Below are 18643 nucleotides of genomic sequence, written 5' to 3'. Positions count from 1 at the left end.
CCTGCCCACGCTACAGTGGAAACCATTGTATCAACAACTGTCTGTATACACAGCTATTGCTTGTAAGCACCCTTTCTGTTGCCTTTGGGGAAAGGGATATTTTATTTCCTGAGAGCAGTGCTACATCCTGGTGTAAAAATAGTTCGGCTAAGTGCCTGGGAGGACAGACAGTAGCAATTCCCAGAAAAATACTCCTGTCCAAACTGGCTGGTGATGACCATTGCAGCCAGGCCATTGCAGACAAAGCTTCAACTTCAGCATGGTCACAGCTTAAAAGAGGGAAGACAAGGGGTCTGGAGAGGGAAGGAGCTACAATAACAGATAAACTTTAAGCAGTTGAAAGAGAGGGTTAAAACGTGGTTCAGCTGTGAAACTGAGAGCAATTTTTTTTCTAATGTCATCTTTGTTGACTACCAAGACCACCACTTTGAATCTCAGTGACCCTGGCCTTTGAAAGCAGGTCAGTGGTATGTTCAACACATATTCTCCTTTCATTGCATGGAAACTGCATTCCTAAGGCCTTTTCATACTTAACCGATTTCTATTTCCTTCTTCTCATCTAATGGACAGTTGCAAAATTAATATGTGCACTGACTCGGAGCAGTTACAATATTTGTCTTTTGGAGAACTTTGAAAAATATGAATTATAATGTGCATGGAATGTTAACTGGCAAATACTATAACAATGGTATAAACGGAAATCCTCAAATGGTAATTCATATTATTTAGCTTGCAGATTGGCTTGTGAAAAGTTGTGACATGCATGTCCTGTGCCTGCCTTTCTAATCGACACGTGCTCTGGAGCGTGCTTGGTAACTGCCCATTTTAAATTATTGTTAAACTTTCTGCTCTGCAGTGTACAACATGATGCTGTTTGCAATAGACATTATTTCAGCAGCATTTTGAGAAATGTCAGCCACACTGGTTCTTGAATGTAGCTGATGTAATATAGAAATTTTTATCTAGTGTTACTGATCATTACAAATTGCTTTATGGTCTCAGAGGATGGTGTTGCAAATGTAGTTCTTCGGGATGAAAATTACATTAAACTGATGTAGCTTGTGCTACAATGTATTATGTATCCCATATGCAAGCTCCACCCCAAACAGTAAAAGGAACTGATTTAGTGACTCATATTTTCATGTATCATATCCATCAGATAACCTCTTTTTTCAGAACCACAGGAGAAGCTTAGATTATTTTGACATCCTCTGCAGTGTTTGATAGAGATTTGTTTTCTCTCTCTTCTCTCTGTCCCTTTTTTCCCTCCAACTCTCTCTCTCTCTCTCTCCCTCTCCCAATTTATCTGGATTAAACAAGTCTGATTATTCTTTATGCCATTGCAAATAAAGTCATTTTCAGAAACAGATGTCTAAATCAACCAGTGAAATAATCCTGGAGGCAGATGCAGCCTTCCATAAGCTGCCAGGCACATGGTGCAATCAAAGTGATGAAACAAAATGGAACAGGCTGCAGAAAAAGTAATTAAATTATAGTTTCATTGTAGAAGCACATTTTAAAATTACTGAGATTCAGAGCCTATAATGCTGGTATTATAGTGGAAAGAATACTTGCCATGGGTCATGAGCATTTTTTTTAAACAGTTATTAATCATGCTTGACTGGAAAGACATGTGTAACCTACAACAAGCAGTGGCTGTAGTTTTGCCAAAGGAAGCTTTTGTTCCCTGAAGAGAATTGTATCAAAGGCCAGTGTGTCCTATCATTACATGTGCAATTGCAGAATGCAGAATGTGAAATAGGGCCTTTCAGATTTCAATACAGAGTACTAAAAAAAAAGAAAAAGAAAACAAGTATTGTGTCTTCTTGAATACTGTATGACCTTTTTTCCCTACCAAGTTAACTTATTCACTGACCAAAAAAAAAAAAAAACCACACACACACAAAAACTGCTCCTAAGTAAAGATAATGTGAAGGTTCTGACAAAAATGGAAAAAAGCCAGGAAATCTAAAAAGTCCTAGAAATAAAGATGAAAAAAACCTCATTAGCTCATCTAAATCCATTTCCCTGCCAACACAAGATTAGTCCCCATTAGAGCTGGTTGAAAATTTTCCAATGGAACCTTTTCCCATTAGAAAATGCCAATTTGTCAAAATAAAAAAGGTTTTGCAGGAATGTGTAAATTTTGATAATATTTCCTTTTAAAAACTCAAAACAAAGCATTTTTGATAAGGTCCGACCTTATTGTAACATTACACTTTCATTTTGTAATGATTTTTTGTTTTGAAATATTATTTTATATTTTATGATAAGACCAAATCAAAATGGAACATTTCAATTTTGTCAGAACAAAAGCACTTGGATTGACCCAAAACGAAAAATGTTCAAAACTGTTCCAAAGTTTTATTTTGTGGAATATTTTGAAATTTGACATTTCATACCAATACGGAACAAAACATAGATTTCTTAATGAAACGGAAATTCTGGTTCCTGACCAGCTCTCATCCAATTTAGGGCCTGAACCAATGTTCTTGAAGTCAAAGGCTTCTGTTGACTTCACTGGGCACTGGATTCAGCACTGGGTCCAGTTCATTCCCAAGTGACGGGGCTTTTGCCACTTCACCTTGGACAATATTATTCACCTTAGGAGATTTCAGTGTCAGAAGTTTTTTCCAGAAATTCAGCTTAAACTTTCCCTTTAACTGCTTCCTATAACTCCTGCTTCAACCAACTCTGTTGTATGACCCTAATTAATTCCTCTCCTTCCCAGGTGTTTGTCTTTCAATATTCGTAGTCTGTTATGTGTCTCCTTATTTTGTGGCTTTATAATTTTTCACATACATCAGTCTCCCCCTGATTATGTTTTATTGCTCTACTGTGAACTCACTCCAGTGTTTCAATCTGTCTGGTAATGAGGTACCCAGAACTAAACATAATATTCCAGGAACAGGTGCATCAGAGCCCTATAGAGAGGACCTATTATTCTCTCTGTGCTTCATGATGTGACATCTCAACCCCTAATTTGCTGTCCACTTACCCATTCCTAGGTCTCTTATGGCATAACCGCTTTCCAAGTTTCTCTGTCCCACTGGTATAAATAATTTTTCCCCTCATGTATTAGCTTGCATTTCTTCAGAATTAATCTCTTACTGTTGATTTCTGCCCATATTTCTCATCTCCATGTCTCCTTTTCTGTTATTGCCTTGCCTTTGCTCAGGTTTGCAAAACCTTCTAATTTAGTATAATCAGCAGATTTTGCTAATGTGCTGCTAACATCCTTTTCCAGATCACTGGTGAAGATGTTAACTAACACGAGAGTAATGCTGACCTCTGCAGTAATCACTAGATATTTCCTCATTGGAAAATATCATTAGTTACCCACTCTTCAGAATTCTTCAGAGGAGCCAAAGGACCATGCTGTGGTTAGTCCTGAGCAGGGGATGATAGGTGAGGGCAGGCTCCTCTAACTCTGCTTTCTACCTCCCACTATCCCCATCTTGCCCTTGGTTATAGGACCAAATTCTGCTTTTGGTCACCCATATGGAATGCCATTAAAGTCAGTGGGGTTACACAGGGGCAGCAGAGGTCACAATTTGGCCTGCAGAGTTTAAATACCTTTAAATGGATTGTGTTTTAATCAGGTACAGGAAATTCATTCCCATGTATTAATCTTTTAGTGCCAAGCTTCTGCATTTTTACAGCAACCACTTTAAAACAGAGGATGTATAATGGATGTGCAGGGAAACCCAGATGTAGTTTTTGCATCACTATAGTGAGGGCTGTTATGCTTCGCAAGTTGGATGCAGCAGAGAATCTGCCCCAGTGATTTCAGAAATTGATCAGACTGGAATAAAGTCACTATCAGGTGCCACATTTTTCTGTTATGTGAGTTGTGATGTTATATACTAAACAAAGCAGGGTGCTGTGGTAGGGTGGTTCAGGGATCAATTCCTTATTTTATTGCGTCTATCAAGTGGGTAAGGTGAATAGAATTTGACAACAGATGGTATTTCAGTCAACAGCTGTGTAAAAGCAAACAACAGTTTTTATTTAAGAATTCTGTAGTGCTTTTCCTTGGGTATCCCAGCTACACATAATTAGCAAATGGGCAACTTTACATCTAGCACTAGCTTCTCAACAGTAAAACGAGATAAATTGTTTCATTTTAAAGCTTGACTTTGAAGTAATTAATAAATATAATATATGATTTTTCTGAGCTTTTGAGCACTTCATCAGTTAGGTGACAAACTTACTTTTGAGTTTTAAAGATTCTGCTGGTTTAAATCAGTCCTGGAGATATTGATTAGAGTGGCTAAAATCTTGGCAAGCATTTGGCTCTTTACTTTGAGTATTGACTGTCCACAAAAAAGTCATTTATTATGCTTTTTTAAAAAAATCTGGTTTCAAACAAAGCTCTGGGAACTTGTTCACTGTATAGTCCTCTGGTTGACTAAAATGTTCTTACAATACCAAAGATTTCACTTATTACAAGAGAGCTGGTGAGTGAGAACTGAAATATTAATCCTGTAAGTGTTATTTTAAAGCAGCTGTTATGATGATCTGCAATGGCACTGAAACACAGTGGGTATTTTTTATTCCTGTGAGTGATGAAGTCTTTACAGGAAACAGCCATATTTGCAGCTGGTACGATTTTACTGCTGTGGGAGATATCCTGTCCTTTCTTTTCTCTCAGAGAATTCCCTATACATCCTTGCTTCAAGCAAACGTGACCATGATGCCCCAGAAAGAGGGCCTTTGACAGATTGCCATCAATTCCCTTGTGGTAGGATCTTGCCTTCCTCACTGGATTGGATGCTGCATGAATTTCTAACCTCTCTGCATTTGTCTGCTGGCACTGTCTTTTCAGCATGTAGTTGATTCTGTGGCCTAGAGTAATCCAGTGGAATACATCAGGAATTATTTTGTCTTTTGTAGTATTTTGGTGGCTTATTGTTCGTTGTTAATCTGTTTTTAAATTTTAATAAATTAGTCTAGCAACAATTACTGAAATTCCACATTGAAAAACAGACACCTCATATGTGGTAAATAGTGGTTGAAGTGTACTACACGTAACATTCATATGTAAAATTAGAAAATACATATTGAATAAAATATATAGAAAAGGCCCTTTTTATTAGGCTGAATGTCCCCTATGTTAGAATAAACTGTATAGGGAATAAGGAGCTCAGGTATCTATCTCAGAGGATGAATTTCCACTTCTTACCATGTGGTAATGGAAGTGTTCTACGCAAAATAAACATATCTCAGGAACCCTGCTAGAGGCTCACATGCAGACTTGCCCAGGGTTATCCACTTATTTATTATCTCTGGGATTTATTATTGCCACTCATTATATCTAATAGTGAAGCTACACACCCTGCAAAAGTTCTAGAGAATACAAAACTCAGAGATCAGGCTGCATAGCAACAAAAGTTACTGTGGGCACATCACCCCAGTACTGTCCTTTCTGCACTGGCTCCCCATAGCATATAGGGTACAATTCAATGTATCCATCTTGATATTCAGTCATCCATGCAATTGGCTTTAGCTACATGAGACCTGACATGTACCTCCACAACCCTGGAACTTATGGCAGCTAAATTCCACTGGAAATGAGAAACTATTGACCAAGGGGAAGAGGCTCTAAAGTGTGGCAGACAGTACTTTCACAGGACCTAGGCCTAGACTATGAAACTCACATCCACAAGATTGCAGCGTAACCTTGGGCTTCACCACATACAAGTAAATAAATGCAAACTCATTTATTTGACTTAGCTTTACCTCAGTCAATTTTTACGCATGCATGTACACAAGCCAAAAACCCTATAAAATAATCAAGCTGTTTATCATGTGAGTTTGCACAGAAGAGAGAGAGAAAAAAATAGTTTTTAATATTTAAATACTTGGGACGTGCTCTGATACTACAGCAGTTGGGCCATATAATCACCTGGATGGGCAGATAGATTGGGGTGATATGTAGAACAGCTGTCCTCCCAGCCCAGCCCGTGTCTCACCTCTCCACACCCATAAAGCCCAATCTCATGTATATTTATGGTGTTACCTACAAAAAATGTTATTTTTACTGAATAATAATTATAAAATAAGTTACATTTTCAATGTCTCTTTCAAACTGAATAATCCATATAATTAAAAAAACCTCCTGGGCTTATTTTAGTCAGCTGTTAATATATTTTACTGGGTCACTGGACTCACTACACCTGAGGCAGTTGTTAATGACCTAATAATGCAAGCACCATTCTATCTTCATGTCTGTGTGTCAGTATATTCATGTTTTCATATATTTACTACTTGGTAAGGACGTCACCTTTGTAAAATCATTCTATCGCAAAGGCCCACATCCTCAAGGGTGTCGAGGCACCTTACTTCTATTGAAATACCTTTTGAAGAGCTGGGCCAAACTGACTTACTCAAGGCTACACAGTGTGTCAATGGCACAAACAGGAGTTTCTGGTTTCCATCCCCTCCCTTAGGCAGCTTGTTCTACTGGACTCTTTTCCATTTTTCTCCAGGTTGGGTGATGTCATAGTAATGAGATGAGCAGTGTAATGAGATGAACAATGTAAATAAAAATAATAATCTAGACGAGGGGCTGATGGAGTATCAAAGACATGATTAGATATTCTACTTTACTCCTGTTGGTTAGTGTGAACTCTCCCAGGGTCTAGTCACAAGTCCAAGTTAAGTGTCAGGAAGGGAAGTGCTAGCCTTTTACCGACATGTGCTGGTTCCATTCTGGGCTAATTGTTCCTGGGAACAGTTGGCCCCCGTAACCGCGGGAACAGAGGGGACCCATTTATTCTATGTGGCTAGGTCTCACAGAAGTAGTTGTAGGAACGAGGCGTTTCTGTAGCTCCCGAAGCATCCCTCCATAGATCCTCACATGCACATTCACTCTCTCTCATTCCTTTCCATGTAGCTGGGTTGCAGACTTTTCTACAGCCCTGTAATAGACTAGTAACCCCTCTGCTACTCCTGCTGAGGCATTAAGGAAAGGACCGAACCTCCTGACCTCAGTCCCCAGAGCCACAGTGATCATATATGAGCAGTCATTAGCATAGACTCTGCACCTGGTGGGACTCAGACTGCACTACTGGGCCACTATCTGTGAAGTAGTGTCCTTCAGTATGTGCGTTATCCACTGCAAAGTCCGGTCGGGCCACAAAGCTGGGCCAAACTCTGAGATGTCCACGCATTGGGGCTGGTTCTTTAGCCACTAGAGCCCCCACTTATTATAGTGATACCAAAGTAATGAACAACATGAACCTTAACAGATCTTTGAGAGAAGCGACAATTTGCCTTTTTTTGGTCCTAGTTCTGAAAATAATGTTCTGCTCTGAGTGTAACTCTAAGGATTCCATTTTCTTTAAGACAGGCCTAAAATGGACAAAAATCACTAAACAGTCTCCAAGAAAGCTTTAAGCCTACTTTTCTTTGAGGATTGCCTGTCCCTGGTAACATTCATCCCTCCCCATTTTAATTTGTAATGATAAATGTCCTTGCAATAATAAACTCATAATAGATGCTTGTTTATCCCTTCAAGGCATGTCCTTGCCGCTTTCATTAGCATTTCAGGATATTTATGACTTTGTGAATGACTGAAAATCTGCAATTTGTCATCGGGGATTAAGACACATCCTTCTCTCACTTAGGGCTGAAGCTGAGCTTTGGCCTTGGAGAGACAGAACCACCTCTGGGCTTCTTAGACAAAAACAAAGCCAGACAGTGCCCACATTTACTGCAGCAAGTGGCTCTTTGCTACTTAGATGTCTTCGCTAATGTGTCATCTGAACTAACTGTAGGGATCATAAAATCTTCTGTTCTGCAGGAGCAAGAAAGAATGGGGTGGAGACAGGGAGAGGAATGCAAGTGTTTCCATTTCCCAGTTCAAACAAAAATAACAGAGTTTAAAAGTAAAATTGGAATTTTTTTCACGCACACACACACAGAAGTGTGTCTATTCAAGGAAATATTATATTTCAATTTGTCATTGTGGTTCTGCTGCACTGAGTCACTCTCAACTTCAGAGCACATGAAGCCAACAGTATCCTGAAGGCTCAGAAGACAAGTTTATCACCTACTTGATGAAGGATGACGTACTCAGGCACTTAAAAAAATAAAAACAATCAAAAGAGCTTTTCACAGGCTAAGCCATACTAGGAAAAATCAGAGGGGAGGACGTTAATTGGTTTGTGCAGCGTGATATTTTCAGCTTTGAAAAAATTCAGCCATTCAGTGCTACTTTCTTTCTTTCTGCAGGTTGACTAAGTGGAAAAACTAAGAAACTGCTTTCAAGCATTGAAGATACCAGGCCAGGATGAACACAAAGGACACAAAAGTGACTGAAGGAGGTCTCAATGTCACACTTACCATACGCCTTCTCATGCACGGCAAGGTGATGCATTTAACCCTGTAACAGTGGTTGTCTTTTTTATTTATCTAGGTGTCTGTGGATGCATTAAAATCTGACAGTTACATTTACAAAGACCTTGGTCCTGCTCGAATTTAAGTCAAGAGCAAAATTCCCATTGACTCAAGGCCCAAAGACCTGTCCCTGATTCAGCAACGTGATACCACTCATGCTGAAATTAAGCATATATTTAATTCCATTCCTGTTCAGCACAGCACTTACGCACATGGTTAAGTGTGTAAATCAGGGCTTCTAACAGGCCAACTTGGGGCCAGAGTGCCAATATCAGTGTTGTTACAGCTTCACAATTCTATAGCTCAGGGACTGAGAGCAATTACATATCAAACCCCAGTTTCCAATACTTTGTTAGTCTCTTAATACAGAAGTGTGCTGCTATAAATTAAAACTTGTTTCACAGGTTCTCACCGTGAGAGCATGTTTATTTGCAACGTTTGGCAAAACTAGCTTGCGTGTTTTCATATTTGGGAAGCATCTGTACAGTGCTGGCCTCAGGTAGATGTTTGCTCTCCTTTAGCAAGGAAACAGTGAACATAGATATAGATTAAATATGTTTTGGAAATATCTCACTAATATATATAATGTTTGTTTTGATTTATAATGCATAAAATATTTTCTTGGGCTCTAGGCAGCTGTGTTATACATTAAAAATACAATCACATTAAAACAAAAAACAGCAGCTACTTCTCACCTCCTACACCAGAAAAGAACTGAGAGGCATTCAAAACCCATAAAATAGCCTCCTAACACAAATACCAGACTCTCTTATGCCCCCATATAAACGGGATTTATGTATGTGCAGGTTTGTATTTGTGTATAACACACACAAACTATGTTAAACGAATGTTAAGATTGCAAAGTCAAGCACTCAAAAGTTAGAAAATGGGAGAATTAAGGTTGCCCATGCTATCTTAACTCAGCCCCTTTGTGCATATGCATTACGATACAGGTTTTAGTTACATGATCACATCCTATTTTTTCAACAGGATCCCTGCCTCCTTCAGTGCAAAGGATAGACCTGCTTTGGGCATGAATCAGGGTTGCACAGTGAAGGAGGCTGTTGTCTGTAGGACCCCTGGCTCATACGTTGAGGAAGTTGGAAGACATGTAGGAATTTAGGTAAGGGATTGCAGGAAGGGAAAGGATGGTCTCATGGTTAAGGGAGTTGAATGGTGCAGTGGAAAACTGGATCCTATCCCTGCCCCTGCCACTGAGTTCCTATGTGATGCTGGACAAGTAACTTGAACCAAACTTTTCACAGGCAATCACTAATCATTTTCTGGTGCCTGACTTAAGATCTTGGGGCCTAATTTGCAGAAGTGCAGAGCACTCACAGCTGTAACTGAAGTCAATGAGAGCTATGCTTTGAACATATACATTCTGTAAAATGCTTATAATGCTAGGTACTCTGAAAATTACCCAAAATTAGTGGATACTTTTGGCTTTAATCTCTGTGCTTCTGTTCCCCATCTGTCCAATGGGGATGATAATATCTCCTCTCACTGAGCTGTTGGGGAAATAAATTAATTAGTGTATGTGAAGCAATCAGATACTGTAGTGATGAGCACCATAGAAAAGCCCAGTAGGAAAGTAATAATTATATCTTCAGATCAGGGTTTGAATAGTGTGCAATGACTAAAGCGCAAGGCCACACATTAAAAAACAAGGAGAAGATAAGAAGAATCAATTGTCTAGGGAGGTAGTGGAATCTCTGTCACTGGAGGTTTTTAAGAGCACGCTAGACAATCACCTGTCAGGGATAATAGATAATACTAAGTCCCGCCTTGAGTACAGGGGTCTGGACTGGAAGACCTTTCAAGGTCCCCTACAATTCTATGATTCTATTAAAATATTAAGTAACTGTGGTCCACTCTGTGTACACATGATACAGGGGTCCTGTGGAAAAAATAGCATGTGGTTATGTAATTAAAAACTGTATCATGATGCATACGCACAAAGGGGCCAAATTAAGGTTACATGGACAACCTTAGTTCCGGCATTTCCAAACTTCTAAGTGCTTGAATTTACAACCTTCATAATTTTCTTTTTAGTTAGTTTCTGTGTGTAATTTTCTAGGCTTTTAAAATAAGAAAACTGAAGAACAGAAGTTCTGTCATGTGATGTGATATATACCCACATGGATCATCAGCAGGGCTGGAACCTTTAGGTCTACCACACAGGCCTCTGACACTTGAGTTATCAGGGTAACTGGCAGCAAAAGTAGGATGTCGTTCTCTCTTTGGACCAGCACAAGAGGGGGATGAGACAGATTGCCAGTGAGTTTCAGAGATCTTTGCTGACAGCAGAAAAATGATGAGACTCAGGAAACTTAGTTTCCATCCCAAGCTCTGTAGGGGAGTGTGCTCTAGTGGGCACAGACTCTTCTGCTAACTCCCCTCAGATTCACTCACCTCCTCCCTGCCCCCATTCCACCCCAACTCCATACTGGTTCCCATATCCAGTCTCTTTGTCCAGCCGATCCCAGTCAGTTTCTCATCCCCTGCCCTCTAGTTCTAGTCTGACCAGAGTCCTTATCCAAATCTACTTTTTTCCCTCCCTCCTGGTCAAGCTGCATTCCAATCAGATGGCATCCTCCTCTATGCTGCCTGGGTGCCAACAAGGGGTCATTGAGGGTCCATGAGAGACAGGCTCCCTGCTCTCAGTTCCAGTGTCTGGCCCAACTGTGGCCTGGAGCAGCCATTACAGGGAAAGGCCAGATTCAGCCATGAAACCCTGGACTGGAGGGAGAATGCTCAGTTGCTCTCTGAGAAAGATGCAATGCACAGGCTGGAGCTGTGACAGGCTGGAGCATCCTCAGTGAGGACAGTGTCTTCAGAAATCTTAGCTGCTAAAAATCAAAGTCTTTACTGAGCCTGTGCTAACTGATTTTTCAGAGGGACTTATAACTTGGCCAAATGTGAGCAGATTTTTCACAAGGGCAGTAAAAGGCATATCCCTGACACAAATGCCACCACCTGCAAAATTTCATGTCCCTTCTCCAAAGCATACGGGCCCTAGATCTGATCAAAGAAAGGGTCACCAGCATATTTTAGTAATGAACAAAACTACATATTTTTCCCTAGCCTTTTTCCTTAAAGTGGCGGAATCATTTTGGCTGAAATTTTTCAGGAAGTTTCAGACAAACTTGCACCTGGCATGTAAAATCCAAGCCCAAATGGTTTATGTTTGGCAAAGTTATAAGCAACTGAGAATAGGGTCTTATAATGGGAAGTATCAGGCAAACGTATAATGTCTGTGTGTGTGTAAAAACCTAGGATGTGGTTCTTAGGGCTCCATCCTGCAAGGTGCTCGTCCTGATCCAGCACTGCACTTAAACATACATTTAACTTCACACCTGTGATTAGTTCTGTTGGCTTCATTAAACTACTTTTGGCTTACGCGCATTCTGGATCATGTCAGAAAGCTAAACTGCTCTCAGAATCAAGCCCTTTATGTAACTCAATAAGTATCAGTCATTTTCAGGACATTTTAGTTAAACTGTTTTTTAAAGTAGTATAAAGCAATCAGAAAGGAAATTAGAAGAAGTTAATTTTCTGTGTTGAACATAGTGAATTGGGTGCACAACTACAGTTAACAGTAAACGGGTGTATGTATCTAATCTTCAATTAACATGTAGCCCTGAGAGTTTAAATTAAACCCATAAAAGCAAGGAAATTCAAAGTTAAAGTGGAAATATACCGTACATCCTCAGTTAACAAGGCGCAATGGCTGTACCCTTTACTACAGTATGCTCTAATAATGTGCCCTATCGCATCTAAGTATTGCAAAGAATGTATTAAATTATAATTTATTTTTGTATATTAAACTCAGGCCCTCACATTTACTTTGATGTCATCTTTGTGATTTAAAAATGCTAATATCAATGTCGGAGTTATCATTCTGAGAGCTGTGAGTGGCTCTGAAATAGAGCAAGAAATATGCTTCCACAGTTTCTTAAAATTTGCTGCGGTAATGGCATCTCTGGAAATTGCTGTACTCTAATTAGCGTTCCCAGACAAAACACTTAAAGGGGTCAGCATTCAAGTTATAAATAAGGATTCATAACTTACAGGCAAAAGGGGAGAATTAAAGGACATTGTTAAAAATCATAGAATTTATTACTTAGTAAAATAAATATATTTTTTAAAGTTGAAATGTATGGAAATCCATACTTACCTCTGTCACTATAATTGTGTTACCTTCTGAACTCTTACGTTAGGAGGTTAATATGCTTGTGGCATCTGCATTGTATTTCACAAATAGACATCTTATACTACACTTGTCTACACTTAACTGCACCGCTGTAGCTCTTAGTGAAGACGCTACCGGTACTGACAGGAGACCTTCTCCGGTCAGCGTAGGTATTCCACCTCTCCAAGAGGCAGTAGCTATGTTGACGGGAGAAGCCCTCCAGTCAACATAGCGCTGTTTACACACCTGAGTGACGTAGTTATACTAAAATAAGTTTGTAGTGTAGACCAAGGTTATGTAAGCTTCATTAGCTCAGCTGTAAACCCTGGTGGCTTTGGACATTTTAAACACATATACTTGGGTAGTTTGCATATGGACTTTAAAGAGGAGGATTGATTTCTTTAACCATGTCCACTGCACATTATGTAGCATGATATACACTGCTGAACTCCAAAGGGAAGATGTCCAGACACCAGGAGGCTAACCATTTTGCAGCATAGAAGGTTAATATTGTAAAAACAAATTCCACTGGCTGGCATGAGGGAAGTAATGCTGCACAGGGAGCTGGTTAGATCTTCAGTGTGTGTATATGACGTGTAAGAGATAGGGGAGGCCTGATTTTCAACTCACCACTAGGTTAAATCAGAAAAATCTCCACTGAAGTCAATGGAGTCACAGCAGTGTGAAACCCCTCTAACCAAGATCAGGATTAGGAGCAAGATGTTTCTACTGCTGTCTCATCAAGGAATGGTGAATCAGAAGACAATCTCTGGTCTTTCATGGAGGTGGTTGTACATAATAAGGATGATACAATGTAGAGGCGTATAGAGCTCATATTGTCAGTGAGAAAGATGTTCTGTATTCAGGCATAAGGCTCATGTTCCATGAAGTTCAGCAGAGATGGGGCAGGGAAAATGGGGATAGAATTAAGGTTGTTTAGGATACCCTAACGCTCCATTTCCCTATTTCAAATGTTTGAATTGTATATAGTTTTCAACATTTGTTCTATAAAACTATGATGTTCTTTCAAGTTCCTCCCCCTTTAAGGAGCCTGTGTATTCACAACTATAATTTTATTTTACCTACATTTTGCATCTGGGAATTTCCTTAGTTTTTTTAAAAAATGTTTTTTGTTTTTACGTTTGGGAAGTATTGATGTGGTGGGAGCCCTCGCTGGAGTCCTTCCCACAGTCACAAGCTGGGCCAGAATCCCCAGCCACTTTATAATATCCCAGCAGCACCAGCTATGCCAGTTACTAACTATTCCACTTCTTGGGGCTCTGCCATACTTGGATGCCCGATTTTTTCAATCTCCCTCATCGGTCATGTTTTCTAGACCTTTAATCATTTTTGTTGCTCTTCTCTGGACTTTCTCCAATTTGTCCACATCTTTCCTTAAGTGTGGCACCCAAAACTGGACATAAAACTCCAGTTGAGGCCAAATCAGTGCAGAGTAGAGCGGAAGAATTACTTCTCATGTCTTGCTCACAACACTCCTGGTAATGCATCCCAGAATGATGATTGCTTTTTTTGCAACAGTGTTACACTGTTCATTCATACTTAGCTTGTGATCCACTATGACCCCCAGATCCCTTTCCGCAGTACTCCTTCCTAGGCAGTCATTTCCCATTTTGTATGTGTGCAACTGATTATTCCTTCCTAAATGGAGTACTTTGCATTTGTCCTTATTGAATTTCATCCTATTTTCTTCAGACCATTTCTCCAGTTTGTCCAAATCATTTTGAATTTTAACCCTGTCCTCCAAAGCACTTGCAAGCCCTCCAGCTTGGTATCATCTGCAAACATTGTAAGTATATTCTCTATGCATTATCTAAATCATTGATGAAGATATTGAACAGAACTGGACCCAGAACTGATCACTGCAGGACTCCACTCAATATGCCCTTCCAGCTTAACTGTGAACCACTGATAACTACTGTCTCAGAATGGTTTTCCAGCCAGTTATGCACCCACCTTACAGTAGCTCCATCTAGGTTGTATTTCCTAGATGGAGCTACTATGTGTAGCTACATGTACTATATGTATGTGTTTGTGAGAAAGTCACACAAGACAGTATCAAAAACCTTACTAAAATCAAGCTATACCATATCTACCGCTTCCCCCACAGGCAAAGGCTTGTTACCCTTTCAAAGAAAGCTATCAGGTTGGTTTGACATGATTTGTTCTTGACAAATCCAGACTGACTACTGCTTATCACCTTATTATCTTCTAGATGTTTGCAAATTGATGGCTTAATTATTTGCTCCTTTATCTTTCTGGGTACTGAAGTTCCCAACCCAGCACCTTCCTATTCGCCAGATATCTTTTACCTCCCACCCATCTGCCAGGGCTGCCAAATTTTGTGCAGCTCCATCTCCTACCCTTGCCATTGTTTGGGGCTGGGTATATTGACCTTAAGCTGAAGTTTATGGTCATATACAAATTACTTGCAAATATGCCAAATAGTTGCATATTCACAAATAATTAGTATAAATGCAACACATGGAGCCACACTAATCTTGGCAGCTATGTCAGTCATTCTCACGGAGTATAGTTACATTATCTGATGTGTAAAGAAACCTGAATTCAACAACAGACATTGTTACGGGGATGAGAAACAGAAGAGAAAAGGAGAAATCCAGTGGGGTTTTACAGAATGTAGGTCAGTGCAGAATTCAGCTTTGTGTAGGCTGGAGAGGTAGGAAGAGGGGAAAAGAGATAGCAAGGGAGGACTCTTTGGGCCTGATTCTGATCTCGCTTTGTCCAGTTTTACAAAGTGTAATTCCATTGAAATCAGTGGATTTATTTCTGATCTTAAACAGTGTGAGAGAAATCAGATCCATAGACAGACATTATTTGTATCTAACAAGCCTTTTGTGGAGCGACAATAAATTCCTAGGTTATATATATATTATAATAACTGCCACTATTGTTTCAAGTACTGTTAGCACAAGTTAAATTTCTCCCTGTTGTATCTCTTTTATTCCATTTTTCCTCATGCTCCTATTTATGTGAAACACATTCCCTCCTTCCCCACCCCCTACGGAGAGAGTTGACTCCTTCAACCCACATACCACGTTTTACTCTCCCTTATATGTTCATGTATTTCTTTCTGGAGCCTGTTGTCATTGCTGTATCAACCACAGGGGCCCACTAGATAGCAGTGTTAGTGGGGAGCAAGGGAATAAATGAAGGAGCTGAATGTGGGTTTTCCACGCTGCATTTCTGCCAAGTTGAAATGCAGCCATGTTTATAATGATAAGCAGTATTGATTAAGGCACAGGTTATTTTCTGGGATTAATGACTAGCTGGGAAGCCTTGATAATGTGACAGGGGGCTCGGCTTACCAATAACATGACCTAGTGGTTAGGTTGCAGTGCCTCTACTTTCCCCGCCCCCATCTCCCGTGCCTCTCATCAGCAACTCTTCCAATAATGTGAAAGCCTGCCTCTTGGGGATGACAACTCGACCCTCCAGCAAAGTCACCAGTTTGGTTTATCCCCCTTCAGGGTAACAAAATCTAAAGAGGTATGAAGAATCCCACATTCTCAAAACAGAAAGGGTCTTCAGCCCACTTCCGGACGTTTGTGCAGGGTTCAGCCTCACATCAGGGCTCTCAGCATCTCTTTCCTCTCCTCACTCCTGAGAGGAGGGGTGGGAAAGGAGGAACATGCTCCTTTCCATAACAATGGTCACAGGGAGTTGTTAGGAGAGTCCAGATCTTCCCATTCCACAGGGCTCTGGCCCCGGGCCCTATGAGAGGTAACAATATCAAGCACTCTGCAATTCCTTGAAACTGCTTCCCTGGGTCACTTCCACTGTTCACCTCTCCTCAAAGTCTAACATAAGACAGCAAAAATAGAGAGTAATTTGAACCTTCGGGTCTCAGCTGGAAGCCCCTTCCTTGTAATGGGGGTTTGTGCAACACCCTTGTTCAGGAGCTCTCAACATAGGTCTGTCCTCCCACCCTACCTGAGCCACCTGGCTACCTTTTAAGCTCCTTCCTCTAGCTGGAACGTGCTTTGCAGGTGCAGTGGGGCACTCACCTGGGCCCAGAACTGCTCCTTAGCCTCTTCACTCCTAGTGTGGGGTTTATGCACCGCATTACATTGTAAAAAATTACTCTCTGCCCCGGCTGAGGTTGGGATTTAGTTTATATTCATGCCTAAAATGAATAATCAGGAGAAACCTCATTTTCTGGAGTTCTGCAGCCCTACTTATTAGTATCCTTGCTGGCCATCTCAGCATGGAGACTAAAGTTTGAATGGGCCCAGAAATTAAATCACCTTTCCCCTCCTAAAGGTGGAACTTTCAGGCCAGGGCTGGGGTAGGATGGCAGTGTTATAGTTGGACTGCTATTACCCATTCCTGTTTTGTAGATAGAGGACATCAGTTTCCATTACTGTCAAGATAGCCCCTATCATTAAATTAACATTTTTAGAAAGGACTTATAGTATGCAAATATAGAGTGCAAGTGCGTGTGCCATCCCCAGCTGTCACAGCCCTCAGTAGGCATCAACTGGATACATTGTTAAAGTGCCAAAAGGGCCGTTCCCTTTTTTGGTCAAAAATCAACTTTTCATAATTGCCCGTAAAATAGATTAGGGTAGGTTCTTTGGAGCTTTTGATATTTCATTTTTCTGTTCACATTTTGGAAGATTTGTATTCTCATGAATTTTGGAAGGCTGATTTTCTCGCCTGATGCCAACAGTAATGAGGTCAAGCACTGTGCAGTGTTGTAAAGGCTTTTCCATGCAGCTTTGCCAATACCCCGCAGAACTAGCTCTGTGCCAATTCTGAGCATCATGTGCCCAATATAAAAGGACTCCAAGGAAGCATTTACACTGTACTGGAGAATTATTACATGACTTTAAAGTGGTTTGGACTTGTACACAGCCAGTGTTAACAGGCTGTCTGAAACCCTGAAGATTCGCCATGAAGGGCCGAATTCAGATACGTATGGTATCAGCAGAAGGGTTTTGGATTTCAAAAAAGCGATTTAGGAGAAATTTAAAAATCAAGTGTATAAGGTGGAATAGGAGGAAATATTCAAATCTGCCAGTCCGAAATAAGGCTAAGGCCGCCTACAAGACACTTTGAATAAGGCCCAGCAGGTTTCAATTCTTCGGTAAAAGAAGAATGTAAGCAACAAGAAGAGACTTGTGTGATTTCATAAGGGATTGCACAAAGATCTGAGGTGAAAAAGAAACAAAGCTGTACTGGGAATAGCAAAGTGTGCAGGAAGCCAAACAAGCATACAGGGAGTCAGTTAAAGCCTTCAGGGAAAAGTTAAAGATTGCAAAAATAAAAACCAGAAAGAGTTAATACAAGCCAGATGGGGTGAGGAGAACAAGAAGAGCATTTACCAGTAGAGAGGGGGTACAGGCGGGAAAGAAAAATGGGAGAGAAAGTGGACCTGTTGTTACTAAATGATATGGGTTAATCAATCTGGGAGGGAAATAATGTGCAACATGTATGTTCAGTATGAGGGAGAAATCTGGAAAGCACAAAAGCTGAAAGAGAGCTGGTGTGATAATGGCTAGAAAGATTAGAACAACAGACATGACTTTGATTGCTACATGGTGACTCAAAAATATAAGTGCAGTTTTGGGCTGCATCTACAGAGTCATCTGGTCAATGGGACAGGGAGGCAATAGGTACCTCTCTCTATGGCTCTGGCGAAAGCACACCTGGAATATTGTACTCAGTTCTAGGTACTAGATCATGGGCAAGATGTTGGAAAATGGGAGCTCAAAGAAAAGCAAGGAAAAAAAAAGGTGGCTGAAGAGATTGGGGAGAGAAATGCAAAGAGCTAATAACTTTGTTAAGTTATGATGAGGGAGAAAATAAGTTTGCAAATCTATGAAGAAAATAAACACCAAGAAGGGAATGTAATTTATTTTCAGTGATACAAGGAATTAGAACTAGAAATAATGGGGTAAAATAATAAGTAATTGTAACAATAAAGGCTAAAGAAAAAGGAATTTTAGCCTAAACACTAGGGGAAACTGCCTGGTAGTGAGACTTATTAGTCTGTGAAACAGT

The 18643-nt window shown here is 40.3% G+C and overlaps 1 protein-coding gene across 18 annotated transcripts in view; it reads left to right on the top strand.

The window, feature by feature from the left end:
- Positions 1-18643, top strand: part of LOC141982806 (poly(rC)-binding protein 3-like) — a 714223-nt gene that overhangs the window by 623827 nt on the left and 71753 nt on the right. For all 18 annotated transcript variants that reach the window (XM_074945190.1, XM_074945191.1, XM_074945192.1 and 15 more), the window contains one exon: positions 8239-8374. In XM_074945190.1, the coding sequence (XP_074801291.1) occupies positions 8297-8374 (78 nt within the window). In that variant the 5' untranslated portion in view covers positions 8239-8296. The remainder of the gene's footprint in view (positions 1-8238; positions 8375-18643) is intronic.

The sequence above is a fragment of the Natator depressus genome, chromosome 2 (genome assembly GCF_965152275.1).
Source record: "Natator depressus isolate rNatDep1 chromosome 2, rNatDep2.hap1, whole genome shotgun sequence".
NCBI lineage: Eukaryota > Metazoa > Chordata > Testudines > Cheloniidae > Natator > Natator depressus.
Note: the sequence above shows the minus strand (reverse complement) of the source record. Positions and strands in the feature narration are given on the sequence as shown.